Source organism: Archocentrus centrarchus, chromosome 18 (assembly GCF_007364275.1).
Source record: "Archocentrus centrarchus isolate MPI-CPG fArcCen1 chromosome 18, fArcCen1, whole genome shotgun sequence".
NCBI classification, from domain to species: Eukaryota; Metazoa; Chordata; class Actinopteri; order Cichliformes; family Cichlidae; genus Archocentrus; species Archocentrus centrarchus.
The window spans coordinates 16,128,775-16,151,043 of NC_044363.1; the positions used below are offsets into that span (position 1 = coordinate 16,128,775).

Below are 22,269 nucleotides of genomic sequence, written 5' to 3' on the forward strand. Positions count from 1 at the left end.
TGGGATCTTTGAAAATATTCTCTTTCCTCCAGTTTGTGTTTGAGGCTTTTAATGCATCTTTAGTCCACAAGATCTCGAGGTTCCGCCTGTGAACAAATCTGCTCAGGCCTCTACCCGGTCCAATAAAAAACAGGGGTCGAAGGTACCTTGATTGAAAGAGTGTCTTATATTCTTGTTCACAGGAATATTGAATAATTTTAATTAAACGATGGAGGTCAGAGACCAATTTGTCTTCATCATCTGTAGGCCAACACATCAACAGTGCCAACATGTGAAACTCGGGTTGCATCTCAGGGTCCAGTGGCATTTTCTCTCTAAGTGCTCTTTGGTAGTCAGAACTGGAGGGAGTTTCTTTCATGTTTATCAGCATGATATTAGCCAGAATGTAGCTAGCTAAGGCATTTCTAGGAGACTCTTTGTGTTGACAGATTTCTTTCCACCATATGGCAATGTCCTTCATGTTTGATCTCGTGCATCTTTCAAGACCTAAAAGTACTCCAGCAGAAGTGACGGCCAGTTTTTGTTTAAGTTTGTGGAGGGTTTTTTGGAGCTGATCATTTGGTTCTGCATCTCCGACATACTTTTTGTAGCATTCGGCAGTCTTTCTGGAAATGTAGGATGGATTGTCTTTATTTGCAACAGCCTCTGAATAAGTTAAAAAAATGTCAAAAAATTCAAATTTTTTCTCCACCATGTCTCTGAGATTGTTAATTAGCTCATTAAACTTAAAGAGTTTTTGACCTCCAAGGGATTTTAGGACAGAGCCCAATGACACATTCTTTGTGAGAACTTTCTTCCAAATTTCATCATGACTGACAAGTTGGTCGTACAAAAGACTGCAAACCTCCAGATAACCAAACTGCCCACTGGTATTTAAACCACGCAACACTTTTGTCTTCCCACCTCCTTTCCTGCCTTTCATATGTTCATTTTCAGCAAGTTTTTCTTCTTCTTCAAACGCTTCAATGGCTTTTTGGGCCAGCTGCAAAATTTCTCTTGGTTTGTCAGAAACCTTTTTGTTCTTTAGGTGGTTCTTATAGACTTGGCCTAGTGTGTCGGCAACATATGAATTCCGGGGGTCTCTCTGCTTTGCTTCCTTTGCCCAAATTTCTGCCTCGTTGTAGTCTTCTAGTTCAATATAATAAAAACGAGCAAGAGCTTGTGGAAAAAATGGGTTTTGATCAAATGTTTTTGAGGCCACCTTCAAAACTGACACACTCTGGATTTTGCCCTCCTTTTTATCATTGCCGTTTCTCTCCATCTTTGTGATATCTAGAATCAATCTGGAAAACTTTTCTTTCTTCTCTTTGTCGTTGCCATTGATTGGATCCTCTTCTCTTTTCATTTCTCTTTTGGTTAGCATGTCTTTGACAAAACCAAGCAAACATGGAGGAACCGAATCTCTGCAAAAATTATTCAAGAGGTTTCTTGCTGTGTCACTTCTGGTCACACCAGCATCGGCCAACAGTTCAGTACAACACTGTGCTATCATAGTGTGAGCTACGGAAACTTTTTTTTCAGCCCTTTCATCTTGTTGGAAGGTAATGATGAGATGACTGAAAGGCTGCGTTAGGTCCTCCAGCGGAAGGCCTTCATAGTCGTCATGTCTGAGGAAGTCCAGGCACTGAGACTCCAAGAGATATGAACCTGGTACATAAGCATTCAGCAGGGAAAGGATGGCAACAAGCTGCATCTTCAGTGGTTTCTTTGCTCTTTTGATATCTTTTAATACAGCACATGCCTCCCTGATGTATTCCTGAGAGAAATTAGACTGCAGAATATTAAAACCATGAAACTGTTCACATCGATCACCAAATCTTTTGCTAAGCTCTTCTTTTTTCTTGTCAAAGAGTGCCTTCTCTTTGCCTGAGAGTGTTTTTTTGAGAATAATAGATTTTCTCGCATTCTTCTGCAATGATTGTTTTTCTTTGTAAGCATGTTCCTTTTGGTGGATAACATCATCACTGGTTCTCACGCAGTTGAGTAAAATGACCACAGGCATATCAATTTCCAGATTCTGTTCAGCAATCTCCTCCATAATGCTGTCCTGGAGTGTGTCCAAAATGAACTCATCATTCAGTAACAACAGCACAGTATTCTGGTGGCCTTGACTACCTGCTGTAAAAAGGTTGACCACATCTTGTGCAACTTTTGTTACATCTGAGCTTGAGCCTTTCAAAACAGCACACCTGAAAGTTCTCCTCAAGTCCCACAACACCTGCATAGCCAACGTGGTTCCCCCACATCCTTGTTGATGGAACAGTTTAACAGTTGATGTCCCAGGGCCTTTTCTTCTCCTGTGGTGAATTCGTTCTTTAAGGGTTTCATATTCATCTCGTTTGATAAAAGCAGATCCAGTGCCACCTAACTCTGCCTGTTCACTGATGTAGAAGTTTAGCCAGTTGGGTGGGGCACCTCTGTAAAAGTTTTCCTCCACTTGCTCGCTGAGTTTTGGATCAAAAATCTCTCCTTCAAACTGATTGGCATGGAGGACATCCAACATTGAGAGGGAATCAGGGATTTTGCTTCTTACGTATATTTCTCCACCTTCAGCAGTGGACAGGGCGAGTCTGTTTGCCATCTTCAGACTTTCACTTTGCTTCATCTTAATGAATGTTAAACAAAACAGAACAACACAAGTCATTTTTCTATCTTAGAATATTTGTAAATTAGGGTCTTAGATTCACTTCATGAAATGTAATGCATATAAATAGCCATTTTAATCTCTAGTCAGTGCAAGCCTAATTTTAACTACCGCTTAAATCTGCCTATTTAACTTTCTCCATGCAAAGAACCAGACACTAACTTCAGTAAATAAAATAAAATAAAATGAATTTGCAGATCTTAACAGATTTTTCTTACCGTCTTCCAAATGGCCCACACATCTCTAAAGCCATGCTCTCATGCTGTGTATTCATATCTGGTGACTGTGTGCTATAACCCGGAAGGTAGAGGCCACACCCAAGGCAGGCAGGTATGATCACGCAAGGACATGTACAGATCTAGATTACATTTTCTTCCTGAGTGGAAAAAGAAAAAAAAAAAAAGCAGGGGTTACACTTAAGTTATTCAGTCAGTAAGTCAGACGTTGGATGTAAAATGTTGCACAATCAGAAGCTAAAGAGAGGAAAGTCGCAGGTGGGGTCAGGTAATTTGAATGTGAAATTCTTACCATAACAGGAAATACAAAGACTTTATTGTGAACTCTTTCATGATGAAAGCTAATAATTCATTCACTACTTCACTCATGTGGTTGAATTAACCTGTTAGTCAGGTTCAGAATTTGAATAAGTCCATGTTACTGACACAGGGGTCGGGTTACAAACAGAGGTCTGTGGTTGCTGTGCATCTCTCAGTTTGCAGCTAAACAGTGTTTTAGTATTTGGAATTATTTAAACAAATAAAAGGATCTGACTAAAACTGCAGGATGAAAGAAATTAAGATTCAGTGAATGGCACATGGATGGATGGACATCAAAAAAGAACATTTAAGCTCGTCTCCCATATCTTCCTCCAAGCCTGGCGTGTTTGGGGAGGGGCTGCATTGACCTGACATGTAGTTAGATTGCTTGATGGGTGCACGTTACGTGTACGTTTCAGCGATTTCTGGTCACATAGGTAGAACCGACACAGGACTCTAATTGATAGAGTGATAATTCTTTTTGTATATAAACCAGAAGAGCTACACTTACATATCATGCGTTCAACGTGTCCCAGAGTGCCGTTTCCTTCCACTAATTGGTTTGCAGAAATCAAGTAAAAAGCGTACACAACAAAAACATAATCCCTGTGTTTTATCAATCTGATCAGCTGCTAACAGCACTTCCTACGTTCCTACGCAGGGTAATTTTTGATCTTAAGTTCGAAACTGATTGAAAAATGGAAGGGTACAGCAAAATGCTATCGGGGCACGCTCCAACTTGCTCACTTGACCTCCAGGTCAAGACCCTGGGTCCTGTTGGGTTCTCAGGCTATTAAGCCCCCTGATGTTCCTTCCTGAGTGAGCAGAGTGCAGCGACCTGCTCACCAGGAACTGTGATTCTGCTCGCTGACATAGAATATTTAAGCTCTGGGCAGAACCTTTATCCCCTTTATCCCCCAAAGTGGAGCAGAGAGAGCAGCTCTCCTCCTCCCAGAGATGGGGCTGAAGGTACCCCTTTCTAGCTCCCACCCAAGTATCACAGGCCTTTTAGAGAGTTAATTCCTCTCTTATTAATAGAAAAATATAACAAGCTTACAATGAAAACGCACTTACTATGAAGAAGACTTGACAACCACCAGTACAGTATTCCAAAAAGGGAAAAAAGAATAAATCCAAAGGATCTCCTGTTCAAACTAATACACTCCTCTCTGGCTGACTACTTACACACACTTACACCCATGTTTAACCAACTCCTCTCATCTTTAGCATCAACTGTCTTTATAGTGAGGTGTCCTCCTCCTTTTGCGTCAGCACATACGTAAAAAGATTACATGGGATATATGTATATAAAAAATGTAATTTAATTTTTTCTTCTTCACATATTACATATAGATCAAATACTGATTACAATGATAAAAAAATAAGAGAAAAATAAGAACAATAAAAACAAAAGAATAAAGCAATACATCAGCACAGTATGAGTTTCTTTTTTCTTTTTCTTCTTCCTGCTCAGCAGCTCTCTGCATCTTGCTACCTCTGACTTCCTGTGCACTTCCTGTGCACTTTGTGGTTAAGACACACACAGACACACAGAGCGCTGCAGCATGTATGTCTCCCGTATTCTGCTTCTGAATAACTCTAAAACAATGGGTTATGTACATGGATACTTCATAATAAAAAAAACCAGATACAAATATATCAAAACTTTTTTTTTTCTAAAATATGATGATTACTATTACAAATAAAACAAACTTAAAAAAGATCAAAAAAAGGATTACTTAAGGCTGAGATTATATTAAAAGTGATTAAAGAGAAACAACACGTCTATACTCTATTACTACTCCTGAATTATTTCTTTATTTGCTTTGCAAAATGTGGATGTCTGTTATTATGCTTTTATGTATTTGTTTTTTGACACACAGAACCTCCAACACTACTAATAAGCAATGTTCCAGCACCTGCTTGATGGAGACATCTGCCTTTCAAGGTTAGGGCCCACTCTGCTGAACAGCAAACAGGTGAGTGCATTAATGAGGAGCAGGTGTGTAAAGTGGAGAGTTTATACAAATTAACAATTTTGTAGGCTAACCCTATGTGTGTTTATCAGGTTACCATAATCAGATTTTTACTACAGGATTATCATGGTCAATATAATTAATTTTATAATTCTTACAGCGTAGAATGTTTTGTTGTTGTTGTTTGACAGATGAATTGGACTCAAAATACGAACGAAGGGAAGTGGAGAAAGTGTCATGTACTGCTGTGTGGCTGGCAGGATGAGGACCCCAGAGCAGGACACCAAAGGCAGAAGCTTTGCTCTGACTTTGCTTTATTTCCAACAGGAAAACAGGATGAGCTGGGTGGGAGCCAGCAGCACAAACGTAACTCAAACCAAAATGTGACTTGACTTGACATAACGTGCGTAAGTATAGATGACAACCTGACAAAGAACTAACAAGAACACAGACAATATATACACAGAGAGATAATGAGGGAATGGCAACAGCTGGAATCACAGCTGACGATCACAATGACGGGGAAGCAAAACTAAACACATTGCACAAGAAACCAGACACTACCAAAATAAGACAGGAAGTGGACACAAGGACCAAGACTAAGACACAAGAACAAACATTAAACAAAAAACACTGGGCACAGCCCAGAACCATGACAGAAAGAGAGTCTGTGTCCGTAACTCTAAAAAAGCTTAACAAAAAGATTTACACCAGGATTTAAGATGTGTGCTATTAACATGATAGCAATATTTAATTAAAAAAATTTTCATTTTAAAAAAATACTCTGAAGCTCCAGGATATTTTGGACCTTAACCACAGAGAATCTGCCTACATGGAGACAACAGAACAACACAACATGGTGCATTCCAACTGATGTCATCAAAAGGAGACAAATGTTTGAAAAGATTATAACTTTCTCCCCTCATTGGCTGAACTTTTAATAAATAAACTGTGTTCAATAAAGAACTTTTTTTTTAACTTAAAAGTTACATTTATCGTCTGCCTGTCCATATTTTATACAAATGAAAACACAACACACACAATTTAGTCCACTCAGATCTTTATTAAGCTTTAATCAATGTGACAGTCATTAAAACTTCCTGCATGACATTTTCTTATGTAGCAGTTATATCTTTTTTTTTTTTTACAAAAAATGTGACCTAGGGTTTCCTGATATAAAGTTAGCCCACACTGGTACAACAGGCTGCAGGCTCTGTGGGTTAAATGTCGGCAGACCAAAGACAGAGGATGGTGAAGTTGTTTTCCATGGTACTAAATTCTCTCACAAGCATTTTCCAGAAATGTCGAGAGCTTTTTAGGGTAATTTACATAATCCGAGGTGGAAATCCACAAGAGTCAAAGAAGGTGGTGATCCCATCTTCTTCAAGAGTTAAAGGGAGCCAGTGCTTTCCTGGTTGATGTCTAGGATATACCTGGAAAGGACATCTAAATGACCTCTGCAGTGAAGCTAATTCATCTGAGGACCAAATGCCACAAAATTTATCTCCTAATAAGTGCATAAGTCTCTCCAACTAGTGATTGCTCATTAAAAAAAAAAAAAAACTTTTCAGTAATAATCCATCAGTATGTTATGTTTTAAATTTATACATGAAAGAAAATTTCATTTATTTCATGCAATTAAACATCTATTTTTTTTTTTAACGTTTCTTTCAAAGGCATTTAAAGTTTCATTTCATTCTAATACTGAAACCTAAAACTGCATTTGTTCTCAGTTCTGACTGTCTCTGTAAACCTGTCTGTCAGGTTTACCTGAGATAAATTAAATCTCTTTTATCAGGGTTTATGCAGGTCCTTACATGACATATTCATCCTGACACTGGGGTGTTGTGGAAACACTTGTAGTGGACTTAAGGTTGCTGTGCAGTCCTCAGTTTTCAGATGAATAATTCTGGAGCAAGTTTTTTGCATCATTCAGTTAACAAAGAAAAAAGCAAACCACACCAATATTTCATTTTAAAATATTTTTTTACGGTATGCCACCTCACAAAACTAAAGACAAGACATGCAAAACTATTATCCTAATCAGATTAATTGTTTCAGAGATACTAAATAACCTGTAAACACATTTAAAATTAGCACCAGATAAATGTCAAATATTATTATGAGACGAGAGCAATGCATTTTAACTCTTCAAATCTACTTATATAATCAGAAGCAAATCTGTGCAAATGTCCAAATTCAGTACTGAGGAAACAAAAATATTGAGTAAATTCAGATAAAAAAGCAATAATCTTCTTGTCACGGCAAGATAAAAAAACAAAACAAAAAACACTGGTAGCACATGGAAAATGGCAACGACAGAAACACCTTTCATATTTAAACTTCGATAAATCCAAGTTTATAGTATATCCTATTGTAATTTTTTAATTTCACAAATAGAGCAACAAATGGAGCATAAACATGACACAAACTTCATACAAATCTATAATTTTCAAAATCTTAATAAAAAGAAACCCTTAAACTTTAGAACACAATCAACATTATGAGTATGCCAGCAGTTTCATTAGGTACGCTTCACTCATGTTATGTAATAAATTTCAAGTATTTCTATGACATTCTCAAAACTTAAAGTTAAGATACTGATAAAAGAACAATAAAAAACTTTGAGATGACAGAAGCTTTTTCGCCTTTAGTAGACATCAACACTACCATAAATGTCACAAACCCATAAACAAAATATTAAACAGATACAGTTCAAAAAACAAAATTTTAAGGGCTAAATTTTCCCTAAGTTAAGAAAAACTGTTTGATCTGAGGTGTTAGAAGAGATAAATTCATACACAACTAGAAGTGCTCCAGCACATGAAAAAGTTCAGTCCTCCAGTTTCTTCTATGTCGTGCTTCTGTGCATCAATCTTTCTCTAAAACTAAAATGACCTTAACACATACTTTAGTTTCTTGTGCATGGGGTTTCAAACCTGCAGCACATTTTCCCCCTTTACTATAAACGCATAAATACTCAAAAATAAGATGCCTCAGATTGTCTTCCTTGTGGGTGTTTTGATCAGGGTTCAATGTCCCTCATTGTCTTTGGTCTCTTTCACAGTGTTGGTCAGAGCTGTCCCGTTACACTTGCCTGAGGTAACCAGTAAACACAAAATAAATTAAAAAACACAATCACAGATGTTAGAGGTTGAAAAACAGTATTATACAATAGTATGCTATGGTGTATATCTAAAAAGTCTAATAAGTATTCATGACTTATTGGCACTTCTTGCTCTTACTGTTTTGTCAGTAGTTTGAAATAAGATTAGCCATTGGAATCTCATTATTGAATAGATATTGCAGTCTAACTGTAACTGAAATGTGGGAAGGGCTTAAAAAAAGCTGAGAAATTAGTGTGATTTTGGTTATATGCTTAAAAATCAATGGGTCTCAAATCACTGGACAACAGACACCAATGAAGATTTGTTGGCTGCCTTGCAAATGACCGCAGTAAGGAGGATGTAGGGATGATGACTGGGAATTATCATGTTATGAACATGGTCACAGCAATTCGTGGATTATTTTTATTTTACTGCAGTTTTACTGTCATAGTATCTTACCTGTGTCAGCAGTTTTGTTCTGGATACCAAAGGCCACAGGACCTCTGATAGTGAATCCAAGGTGAAAGGTAACACTTCGTGTTTTCCAAAGGCTGTTTCGCTGATTGGCGTCAATCTCAATCTCTTTGCCACCAACAGTTGTGTACACTCTGTGGTTTCTTACTTCCCCATCAATTCTGAGAAGGAGTGCTTGGACCTCAGAATTTTTGAAGATTTGTTCTTCCTTCCAGTCATATCTCCAGTCTGGTTTCCCATGTTTCTCAATGAATTTTCTGCCAACAATTCTGCTCCACTCTTTACCTTTTCCAATGAAAATCAGAGGGACAAGGTACCTTGATCGAAAGTAGCTCTGACATTTATCTTTATAAGAGGAGTGAAGTTGCTGAGTTAATTGGATGAGATCAGCACATTTGTGTTCATTGTCAGACCAGTGCAAGAGAAGGGCTAACAAGTGCAGCTCAGGTGGGTCTTCGTGGAGGGGCATTTTCTGTCTAAGTGGTGCAAGGATGGAGTTTACCAGAGCTGCTTCTGAATCTGTGCTTGGACTTAATATGTAGTTCAACTCTGATTGAGTGTGTTTTTCAACAAGAAATGATAGCACTTCCACAGACCTGTCAGCTGCATTTACTTGAGTTGAGTCTCCAACATACTTCCTGTAGCAGTCTGAGATGTCTTTAGATATATATTCAGGATCATCTTTCTCCATCTTAGGCTTTGAATAATTGAGATATTTTTTAAAAAATGTGTATTTTCTTTCAACTCCATCTCTGAGGCTTCTTATTAGATTATTGAATCTGAAGAGATTGCTGTCTTCAAGTGATTCCAGGACAGAGCCCATTGATACTTCCTTTGTGAGAACTCCTTTCCAGGTTTTGTTTTGATTGAAAAGCTTGTCATACAGAATATTGCAGACCTGCAGGTAACCAAAAAGCCCTCTTGAGTTATAAAAAGATGAGACTCTTGCATTGCCATGTTCTTTCATGTCTGGGCCCTTTTCATCATCAGCAAGTTTTTCTTCATCTTCAAACGCTTCAATGGCTTTTTTGGCCAACTGCAAAATTTCTCTTGGTTTGGCAGGAACCTTTTTGTTCTTTAGGTGGTTCTTATAGACTTGGCCTAGTGTGTCAGCAACAAATGAATTCCGGGGGTCTCTCTGCTTTGCTTCCTTTGCCCAAATTTCTGCCTCTTTGTAGTCTTTTAGCTCTATATAATAAAAACGAGCAAGAGTTTGTGGAAAAAATGGGTTTCGATCAAATGTTTTTGAGGCCTCATTCAGAACTGACACACTCTGGATTTTGCCTTCCTTCCCATGATTGCCATTTCTCTCCATCTTTGTAATATCTAGAATCAGTTTGGAAAAGTTTTCTTTCTCCTCTTTAATGTCAGTGCCATGAATTGGGTCCTCTTCTCTTTTAATTTCTCTTTTGGTTAGCATGTCTTTGACAAATCCACGCAAAAATAGAGAAAATGAATCTCTGCAAAAATTATTCAAGAGGTTTATTGCTGTGTCACTTCTGGTCACACCAGCATTGGCCAACAATTCAGTACAACACTGTGCTATCATAGTGTGAGCCATGCGGACTTTCTTTTCAGATCTTACATCTTGTTTGAAGGTAATGATGAGATGACTGAAAGGCTGCATTATGTCCTCCAGTGGAAGGCCTTCATAGTCTTCATGACTGAGGAAGTCCAGGCACTGAGACTCCAAGAGATATGAACCTGGTACATAAGCACTCAGCAGGGAAAGGATGGCAACAAGCTGCGTTTTCAGTGGTTTCTTTGTTCTTTGTACTTTACTGAATACTGAGCATGCCTTCCTGATGTAGTCTTGAGAGAAATTACTTTGTATTATGTTAAATCCATGGAATTGTTCACATTCATCTTGGTACCTCCGTCTAAGCTCTTCCTTTTTTTTATCGAATTTGTCCTTTTCATTGTCTGAGAGTTTGTTCTTTAGGACAACATGACCACTCTGTCGATCTACATTGCTTCTCACACAGCTGAGAAAAATGACTACAGGCTTACGGATAACTAGCTTCTGCTCAGCAACTGTCATCATAATGCTCTGTTGGAGATGTTCCAGGATTTTATTATCATTCACTAACAACAGCACAGTGTTCTGGTCATTTCGACTGCCTGCTTTGAAAATTTCAACCACCTCATTTGCAACGTTTGCGATGTCTGAGGCTGAGTCGGTTAAAACAGCACACCTGAGTTTTTTCCGCAAATCCCACAACACCTGCATGGACATTGTAGTTCCCCCACATCCTGGCTGGTGGAAGAGTTCTACAGTTGATATTCCACAATATTTTCTTTTTTGCTCAATTTGTTCCACAAGTTTTACATATCCATCTCGTTTGATAAAAGCAGATCCAGTGCCATTTGGCACTGCCTGTTCACTGATGTAGAAGTTTAACCACTCAGGTGGGGCCCCCCTGTAAAAATTCTTTTCAACCTTTTCTGCGTGTTCTTGGAATCCTGGATCAGATTTTTCTCCATCAAATTGATTTGCATAAAGAACATCCAACAGTGAGAATTCATTCCCCAGACATACTTCCCCACCTTTAGCAGTGGACAGGCTTGAGGCGTTTGTCATCTTCAGCTTTAAGTGTCCTGCCCTGTGATGAATGTTAGAAAATCAAAGTCATTTAGTCTGGATTGTTTTTCGAGGCTGAAAGTACAGTCCAGGCAGTAGCAAACACATCTGAAATAAGTCTTTGCAGATTAGGATTTCTCAGTGACTCTATGAATCATTTACAGTAGATAACAGTAGCTAATTATACCTGCTGCATTAGGCTTGTGCCATACTGAGTTTCCTGTAAAGCTGTGATTGTTGGTTTTCGTTAAAATGTGACATGTAACAAGTGTTTTGGAAAATTAAGTAGCTGTAGAGATACACACCTGTACATGAAGCCCATAATTCTGACCCCTAAATTTGCCTTCATCTGCTAAATATTAACTTAACACTTTAGTAGGTCTACCTGTTCAACTGCTTGTTAATGTTAAGAACTAATCAGCTAATAATCAGCTAATAATGTAGGAATATCAAGGTTACATTGTTGTTGGTGCCAGACTAGCTCATCTGGCACCAACAACCATCTCCAGGATTTACAGAGAATGGTCCAAAAAAGAGAAAATGCCTTGTTGGTGTCAGAGGAGAATAGCCAAACTCCTTCAAGCTTCAACCTTTTGACGGCAAATATTTGCAAAAAATATTTTATGAACAAACAGACCTGTTGCAATCAGTCTGTCTGCAGTGATAAACAACTCTGCTCCATAATCTTTTTCCTCCAACTTAGGATGCAATGTAATGAAGCACAGAAAATTTACTGCACATTGAAGCATGTCTTATTTTGCACAATGCATATGATAGTTTCTGCTAGGAATGAGAATGGGGGACAAACATGTAATTGGCAGAGCTGGGTAGCTCAAAGCTGTGAGAACACTGCCAAAACGTCAGGTCTTTTCTGTACCTCTTTAATCAGTCCTCACTCTGAGTGTTAAGATCTAAGCTGCACCTATTCCTGCTCCACAATAACACCATGTTAATTGAGTCAGAGGAGAACTGAACGTGGAGCGTCGAAGGGAGGAGGAGAATCCCAAGGCAAGATGCAGACAGGATACATCTTGTTTTCCTTTTTATAGTTAGCAGAGCAGCTTCCAGTGTTTCAGGCTTTTAGTTTTGCCTAGAGCAAACTATAGATTGCCTGGACTATATGGAGCACTCTTAGTGTCAAGATACACATTTACAACATTACATTCAAAAAAAAACTTTAACATGTTTGCAGATCCATAAAGATTATTCTTACCTTGTATTCCAGTTGAAGCAAATGTATCTAAAGACTCTCACATGTTCTGCTTTTCTGTGACTGGTAAATATGTACTGTAACCTCAGAGGTAGCTGGTATATATAGTATACCGACACATGCCACACCCAGGTAGGTGTGTGGGTCCATACCAACCTGTAAAGCATCAGAGTGTGGATGCCAGAGTAAGCAGTATGCTATGATTAAAATATTTGGAGGAAATAACGTACGGCATATTTGCTTTTTTAAAAAAAAAAAAAAGGGACAGCATTGAATGAGGCTTATTTAAAATATTTAGATGAAAAATAAAGATGAAGCTAGTAATGAAAGATTAGGAGTATGCTTAAGAAAATTTTGAAATTTTGTATGTTTGGTGTTCATCCTAAAATATCTACAGTGTCTTTGGGTATTGTTTTCTTACTTTGTTGCGGCAGAATCATTTTACTGGAAAGGATGGGCATTAGTGCTACAGAGTGGGCTGAGTTCATTTAAACAGATTTTAAATGTAATTTTACTGACAAGAGGCCATGCAAATCCTTTACCATAAACTTTTGTAACACTAACTGCACTGTAAAAAAATAATTAAAAGTCTAAATCCTAAATGAATTTTAATTAGGGGTGGGACTCGATTAAAAAAATTAATCGAATTAATTAGGAGCTTTGTAATTTGTAATCGCATTTTAATCACATTTAAATATTTAACATGAGAAATATTAATTTAAGTTTGGTTGATGAATAAATCAATATACATAAGCTTAAACTTCAAAATGTTGTTTATTTTCCCACCAGTCTACTACACAGACCAACGAAGGGTGGAAGTGCTCCTGTGATAAGCAAACTACTGAAATTAAAGTTAAGCATCATAACTGGATAGTTTTATTCAACATTAATGTCTCACTTAATATAGCTGGAAATTAATCATTCGCTCAGCTGTATTCCTTGATGTTGAAATGTGTCGTGCTTGTTTTAACAGCTTATTTTGAATTAAAGACTTAAAATTAAACCACAAAAAGGAGAAAAAGTTTGTTCTCCGTTTAACCAGCTGCTTTTACACAGCTGTGCTTCGCACTCACAGCGACATGAGTTATGCAGAGGTGAGGGCAGGCGGCGCTGATATGAAGGCTAGCCGCTCACTTCCGGCCTTTGTGGTCTTCGTGTGCTGCGAAGGACCCGGGCTATGGAGGACGGGTCCTTCGAAGGATGCGGCCCCTGAATTTGGACACAGCTTACGTGCGCCAGGTCCTTCAAACGATGTGGCCTCTGAATTTTTGACATTGTGCGTTGATATAATCTGTATGCACGAGTTCCAGGCATACAGATTATATCATCGTGCCTTGATATAATCTGTATGGCTGGAACTCGTGCACTGAGAAACGTTCCACGGTGCAAAGTGCGATTAAAATGCGTTAAAATTTTTAATTCGTTATTTTCCCCGTAATTAATTAATCAAAATTAACACGTTAAAGTCCCACCCCTAATTTTAATAGAATGAAAGTTTCATTGGTTTTATGCTATGAAAACATCTTTCGCTTCTTTCAAAGGCATTTAAAGTTTCCTTTCATTCTAACACGGAAACCTTCTGTTGCATTTCTTTGGAAACAATTCTGTCTCTGGTAGTGCCACAGGGTTTTATATAAGTCCTCAAGTGTCTTGCTGATGTCTGAGGTCAGAGGAGAATACCCAGAGGCTTCAAGCAGACAGGAAGTTAACAGGAAATGAAATAAAGAATGGTTACAATTAAAGTCTGCAGAAGAACCTCTCTGAATGCACAAAACATCAACTCTTGGAGCAGATGGGCTACACAAACAGAAGAGCACACCGGGTACCACCCCTGTCAGCTAAGAACAGGAAACTGAGGCTACAATTTCCATGGCCACTGATTTACCAACACGTTGCAATCAGTCTGCAGTGATGAGCAACTTGTCTGCTACATATTTTTTTCTCCAAGTTAATGCAAAGTAATGAATTACAGACAATCTGCTGCATATATTCGGGTAAATTTAAAGCTGTGATGCATGTCATCTTATTTTACTCCCAACTGGATATCTCAGTGGAGTGAGCTCTGTCCTTTTTTTTACTTTACTCTTTACTCAGTCCTCACTCTAAAAATGTTAAGAGCCAAGCCCCACACATTCCAGCTCTGCAATAATATGGTTATTGAATCAGGGCAGAACTGAGCATCATGTGGAGCGTCAGAGGGATGGAGGAGGAGAACTCCTGCGCAAGATGCATACAAGGAATTTTTAGTGTGGTATTTAAATCCAGATAATGAATTCCATTTCTGTTTCTTACTTTCCTGCAGCAGTATCGTTTTACTGGAAAGGTTGGACATAAAGGGTTGGGTGAGGCCATGCCAATTCTTTACCATAAACCTTTGTAACACTCAATAACAAGTAAGAAATAATAGTCAATTACTCAATGAATTTTAACAACAGGAATTAAAACACTCTTAACAGTATCTGTGACAGTTTTAAAGTTTCCTTTTGTTCTCATACTGAAACCTACAGGTGCATGTCTCTGTAAACCTGTCTGTCAGGTTTTAGCAGAATTAAATTAAATCTCTGGTACTGACACAGGGTCTTATATACATGATGCATTCATCCTGACATTGGGGTGTTGTGACAACACTTGTAATGGACTTCAGGTTGCTATGCATTCTTTGTAAATAAAATGCCCTCCCAGTTAACTTTGAAAGAAACTTCCAGGCAACACAGTTTTGGTTAGCAAATATATTTTAATATATAATATTTATATTCATTTTAGCACAATGACAGAATGGCATAATTTCAGTTCAGTCTCATTTAAATCATGACAAAAAGCCACACCTTTATATTGGTTTGAAAACCTCAAGATATTTTGTTGCAGTCGTTGCAAAAGAAATCATAAATCCTCAAGTACTCCTTGCCCCGTGAGAGGAAAACCTTAGCAAAAGTGTCTAACAGCACTGAGCCCAACAGGCATCCAACAGGGTTACTGTGTGAGCGGAAATATTTAATGGTCGCAATGATGCTCTTTACTGCACTCTTAAGGTCAGTGTCACACTCTTCAAAATGCGACAGAACTAAATCACTTCTTTGTCTCAAGCTAAATTCGACCATGCGCACAATAACAGGCCTAACTCTAAGAGCAACAATATTTGACAAACATAATGAAGTTGACTATGAAACAACCACACCTGCCACTTGCTACACCATTTAAGAACTATGCACGTTACAAAAATAAGAGACTAGTAGAATATGAGACGAAACATCCCACTGACTGACTCAAAAGGCAGTAACACACACAGGCAACTCTCAGTGCCTAACAAACTCAATAACATATCAGTTTAAATGTTTACATTTTCTTCCAGGTTCCCACGCTAATGGATCCAAACTAGTTAACTGGAGGTTAATATTTTAAACTTAAAAATGTGGATCTATTGGGATCATTTGTCAAAAACAGAACATAATTAGAATTTTCAAGTGCTGCAAAAACTTCCTCTAATGTGCAAATCCTTTCGTGCCAACTCTGTTAGATGCCTATGGAAGCCAAACCAAAACCACAGGAATGCTTAGGAGTAAGTTATACATCAACTCATCGCAACACAGCACACCAGTCCATAAAAACGATAGGTTTAGCATTAAAAATACTTCAAAATCGCCTCTATTGTCTGCTACTGCAAAACACGCATGCTTAAAAATAAAGATTGTTCCCTACAAACGTCATGAGAAATTGCTCAATGTCAAATGTCCCAATTTCAAGTTCATTCACTCCAGCAACTGAATCAAGTTGGCACTTTCACCTACGATGGGAAAATGTTTGTGCATGAAATGTAAACTTTATTTGTCACAACAAAAAGCAAGAACACGTTTTTCTTGTGCAGCTCTAGAGAAATGCAAGCTCGTGATGTTAAAAAAAAAGACAAAATTTGAGCACAACAGGAAAGCCCAACTTAATTCAACTCAGTCTTTCTGTGAGAGTTCAAAGCAAAAACAACAAAAGGCAAAACATTGCTGCACAACTTCATCACATCACTCACTGGACATTCAGCATTCCTACATTAATAACAGCCTCATTATCATTAATGATGTCTCACCATTGTACAGCATTCTTGTGCAAGACCTGCCACATTCAAAGTGATCTGCTACAACTTAATGTAGACATTATGACAAGTTGCACAAACCCCCGAGATGCTTCCCCAAGTATGAACCTACATATATTGATCTGCCACACTTCTATGTATTTTTTACAGCTACAAACCCCCACACTACTCCTCCCTACTTACACTAACGACCCAACACTCATATCATTACCTTTTCACTCCATCATCCCATAAAAACACCTTTCAACCATTTGCTAACACTTGACTTTAAACATAAAAAAGGAAATAAAACTACGGAGCCTCACATGTTTATTTTCGAATAGATTAACAGCTCATCATTAGATATAACTATAAAACTACATTGTATAAAACATAAATGTAAGATAAATTATCACCTCATTGTGATATAATTTTATTCATACCGTCTTATAGAAATGTTTATTCAAAATTCCCTTTTGGCTAATCGTGTAGCTATAGGCTGCTACCCAGTGCTGTACCTAAATTTAGACCGTTAATTTCTGCAATTTCAAAAATAACGCAGGAGGAATTGTGATTATTTCCAAATTCTGGATGGCTTAAACACAGCACAGCACTCAGGTACTGCAATTATTTTATTTCAGATGTACTGTATTAACTTGGTCATTGGTAATAGATGCTAATACTGTTAGCAGGCTAAATAGGTAGCATGTGCAACCTTGTTAAAATAAAGGTTGGTTACTAGGTATAATTATTCCATATAAATCTGGTTGGATGAATCAGAATTACAAGAGCTAACCGGCTAACTGCAGTAACAGCTATTGAGCTTTCTGTCAAATATTTGATTATGTTTTTTTACAGAATTTACTGATGTGGCAGTGCATTTACAATTATTCATTTATGTACTTTATATCGAAGACTTTGAGGCTCCACAAAAAACTACAGTAGCTGCTGTTTGTTCTGAGGATGGCTGTCAATTTCCAATTTTTTGTTTGCTTTTTTGTGACTAGAACTTAAAAATATATATCCTGAACAATTTGGTTGGTCAAATGAACTATTAGACAGTTAGCTAGCTAATTACCTGAACTAACTAGCAATGTTAGCTAGACTCACAAATCTCAGGTCTACGTTTCTTGAATTTGTACCTACATCTAGCCCAACATTTTGAGTCTGTATCCTTTAAATTTCCTGTTCTTGGTACAATTTCCAAATGACAACATGTCTCACACGAACAAAATGGCAGAATACAATACTTGTGACCTTTGTCTTTTGTCATGATTTGGAAACTCTCTGAATAAAATTATTTTACAAGCAGTGACCACAACACATCTGATCAATTACAACACAATAAAACATAATGTTACATATCAGTAAATACAATTAAATGAATATCACATTTTTTATATATATATATATAAAAAAAACATCACCCAAAGCTGAAACAGCAAAACAAACGAAGAGAATAACATGAATTAGAAAAATGTTGATGATCTCTTTAACTAAGCACAATGTGCTCATCCCCTTGGTTTGTTTCCAGTTAGTAAAACAATATCAGGATATGTAAAAACAACAATATATAGGCATTGAATAAATTAATCAATTTAAAAGCAAACACAGTGCTATAGATTGAAAATACATATTTACAACCTATTAAAATGAAAGAGAAAAATAAGTCTTATTCTTGAGGGAAAATGTTACTTGAATGAATTTTAATTGACTGTTAGCATTTCATGTTGAATACCTTCTTCACCTAGCTCATCCATAGCGATGTATATAATTATAAATTTACCATAGATACACAAATATTTTAGTAGGCTAAAACTTTTGCAGCATTTAGTAAGTTGATATGTACTTGGTACATGGAAATCCAAATTTGACATCATTTGTGACTGATATGTTAAAATACTATGTGCCAGTGGCTACAAAGAAAAAAATCTAAGTTATACCAAACAGACTTTGCCTCTCATGAAGTCAGAGGGGCTGTGCCTTGTGGTGACAGTTATGGAAGCTGACTTTAAACTAGTAAAAGTAAATGTTAAAAACAAAACACAAAAACAAGGTAAAGGTGCAGTGTAGCCACGTTTTGATGCTGACTGTGAACAACCTTAATTAAAAGATTTAACTTGGGCTGTAATGAGGAGCGTCTCGAACACCAGGCAGTTGGATTTTTGTCAAACTACTACTTTCAAACTACTAACAAACTACCACATTGTTTAAGTATGAGTCCATTGCCAACTGAAAAAAAAGTCACTTAGTTACATACATCTAAATTCACAAGCTGCTGTTCAAAACACACTTCAAAAAAAAAAAAAAAAAAAAAAAATACAAGTTAAATTCAGCTGTCCTAATCCTCCTTTGCTCATAGTTTTGAACAACAGTGGAAACACATGCCAAGGTCTGCAAAGAAAAACCTGAACAGCAAACCTTTTGGCCTGTTTAAAAGAAGAAGAAAAAAAAATCTCTTCACAAGAATTAGTAAGTGGCGATCAAACATTCATGGCTAATAATCTCACCCATTTTAACACTGTGAAAGACCATTACCCACAGGTCATAGCAGTGAATACAACTGCCTCCTTTTGCCTGACAAAATGCTCATGGTTCAGGTCTGTGATAGATGTAGCGTTCCCACTTTGTGTTCAATAGGCTAAATTAGGAAGGCAGCCACCGCTTCACTTGGGGTCTGGCCTAGTCTGGACTCTGATGGGAGAATCCACCCAGAAATACTTTGACACTGTTATAAAAAATCTGCCTATTAAAAGGTTTACACAAAATACATCCTGTAGCTGAAATTGAATTACAGTCTACTATCTGATTCTTCAGTTTATTCTTGTGTGAATACTTATATTTAAAGTAATATAACTAATGAATTTAAATGAAAATATTTCTTTTTAACTTTAAAATTGGTTGATTTGGAAAAACTTGACAAAAAAAGTCACTGAATTTACATGTCACTATTTTAATTTACTATATCAGCATGCTAGCATTTCTTAATTTATGCTTAACACAATGTACAATTGAGGTTAATGCTTCTTAGAGCAGAGCCCCAACTGATAGAGGCTTTTTAAGACTGATACCAGTACAGATGGTTGATGATTGTAAAATATATTATTGCAGATTTGTTTTTTTCTTTCAGATGTACAGAACACAAACAGATTTCCCTAAAATTTATTATGTATAATTAATTATTTACTATTCGTGCCCTGTCCAACTCTGCTTGGATCAGTTAGATGTTGTGTTTGATTAGTTACAAATGGGGAAGTTACAGAGTGCCCTCTAGTGGACAAACTATGCAATGTCAACACTGATAACATTGTTGAAGGGTGTTTCTCCCGTCTCTTCTTTACTTTTTAAATTTTCATTTATCGGCTGTTATAAATGCCACCACCAATAAATTGTCAAATACCCAAGCAGCCGATATATCAGTTGGACTCCATTTCAGAACACTGCACACATAAAATGAAAACTAAGAGGAATCAGTCAATGAAGACTGATTACAATTGTAAACCAGTTGTCATGGCCATCCATATGAGAGTTATTGAGAAGCTGTAACACTTCAGTATTGCAACTGGTGGTGCAATGCATAAGACCTAAACATCAGATCAGTTCAAGGCGCAGCATATCTATAACAGTGTCCAAGTATTTAAAGGTGGAGTTTTCTAGTAATATAAAAAGCTTGATCTGGTCTTGATTAACTGGATGTTTTATGTATAAAAAATAAATTTCCAGTGTTGGTGGTTAACCTCAGCATACGATTGCATTCATTAAAGGACTTTTGACTAAGACTTGGCTTGCTAAAGAGCAGAATGTAAGTTTTACAGTATAATTGGTCTAACAAGGTATAATTCCCCAGTTTTAAACAATGAACATTGGAAAACAAACACATTTTTCTTTCCTAAAACTGCACACTTTCAGTTCCTCCTTAAAACTGCCACTCCATCCAGTACACAAGCCATGCAACGTCAATGGAGGAATATCAGGCTCTTTTAAAAACACCCTGACTAGTCACAATTAAAGAGCTTAGATCCTTAGATTAAGTGGTTTGTTGGGAGGTTATGTTACAGTGCAGTTTCCCTACAGAATGCATAGGATACAAATCAGTCCAACACTACAACAAACATCAAGAAATACAAAAAAGAAAAGAAAAGAAAAAAAAAAAAAACAGAAACAGATCACAAAAACATTGATCAAAATAAAAGTCTTGGTCATTGGCACTGGGGTCGGAGTGCAGAGCGGTGGCAAGGGAAGGGGCTGTAGCGGGGAGGTAGCAGGGCTGGAATAAATAACTAGTCATACACTGATAAGATTTATATGTGGTTGACTCATTTTTTGGATCCTACAGCTGTGAGGACAACAAAGACAGGTGCAGAAACAGACCACAAACATTCTGCACACACTGACACTGAAGTCCTTAGCAAATTTCAGAATAAAAGTAGCATCACTCTCTTAAAAAGTGAGAGCCATTTAGTGATTGACTTGACGTGTGTGCCCGACGGCTTACTCAGCCTCACACGCAAACCCTCACAGTTCTGGAAAATTTTGGGGGTAAACACAAAGTCTGCTAAGGCTTCATTGTGGGGAAAAGAGATACACAGTGTTCAAAAGAGCAGTTATTATAGTTTAAACAGTCTTGCTAGCTATTGTGTTTGGTGCATGGCAGGAATGGCATAGTCAGTTTAGGTTAGGTTATGAGCCGCTGTGTGCATTAGAGATCCTTGTCACAATTATGTACACTTTTTTAAAAATGTATGCGTTACTTTCACATGCCATGGTTTTTTTTTTTGTATTGTTTTTCTGATGTTGTCTACTTTTCTGCACCTTGACTTGCCCCTTTTTTTTTTCCCCCAAGAGGCCTCAGTTTATCTATCATTCAAAGAGAAATCACATACCAGTCAGTTATTTCCTGTGCAACAAATGAAATGGCAACACAATGGGTTAAAAGAAAAGAAAAGTTTTGTCTTTATATTTATCGCACAACAACATTTTTACACAGTAAATATGATATTCTATATATTTAGTCAAAATATACTTTAGAGTTTTCTAGAGTAGTCCAAATTTTGTTTTCCATCTCACTTCAACTCATGATACTGATTAGTTCAAATTAGGGTGAAAGTCTGCACGTACAATGGAAATTTGCTGCTAGAGTCAGAGGTCTCAATATATTATTTCTATTTTTTTGTAATATATTATTTGTATATTTACATCTCTAACCAGCTCATACAAAAGGCTTTCATGCTAACTGGTGACGAAAAGAAAACCTTCCATAGCATAGAACCAACTGCTATAGAGTTTATATCTAAATATTTTCTCTAAATAATTCTTGCTGTGATGATGAGCTAAAGGCAAATATTGGCTTTTCCTATGAAAATCAACTTCATATATCTTCCTGTAAAATTATTTTTATTTTTTTGCTCATGAAACATATTTAAAGCCCCGTCAACAAAGGAATTCACTGATGGTTATTCACTAGCAGATGTTCCAGGGTCTGCTTGTCTAGGTAAACCTCTGACGTGTCACGTGTCAGTCAGTGGTATCCTTCTGCATTCTCTGTGGTAGTCGTTTCAGTTGCTTGCCACAAAGTTGAGAAAGTTTAACTCGAGACCTGCCCACTTGTATCGCCCATCGTCACTTGAAGTCGCTGAATGTCATCGACTTTCCGTGGTCTTTAGTCGCTTCCTGTGTGGACG

General features: G+C 37.2%; 1 protein-coding gene across 1 annotated transcript; it reads right to left on the reverse strand.

The window, feature by feature from the left end:
• Nucleotides 1–236: 236 nt before the first annotated feature.
• Nucleotides 237–2,983, reverse strand: LOC115797026 (sterile alpha motif domain-containing protein 9-like). The gene is made up of 4 exons (XM_030753508.1): nt 2,863–2,983; nt 742–2,605; nt 582–645; nt 237–240 (listed from the first exon to the last, which is right to left on the reverse strand). The coding sequence occupies exons 2-4, from the start codon at nt 2,603–2,605 to the stop codon at nt 237–239; spliced, it is 1,932 nt and encodes a 643-aa protein (XP_030609368.1). The 5' UTR covers nt 2,863–2,983.
• Nucleotides 2,984–22,269: the final 19,286 nt, after the last annotated feature.

Coding starts and splice junctions, on each gene's coding strand:
- LOC115797026 (XM_030753508.1), bottom strand. CDS start 2,605: ATGAAGCAAAGTGAAAGTCTGAAGATGGCAAACAGACTCGCCCTGTCC. Junction 646..741: donor TGTCCTAAAATCCCTTGGAG/GTCAAAAACTCT, acceptor TAACTTATTCAG/AGGCTGTTGCAAATAAAGAC.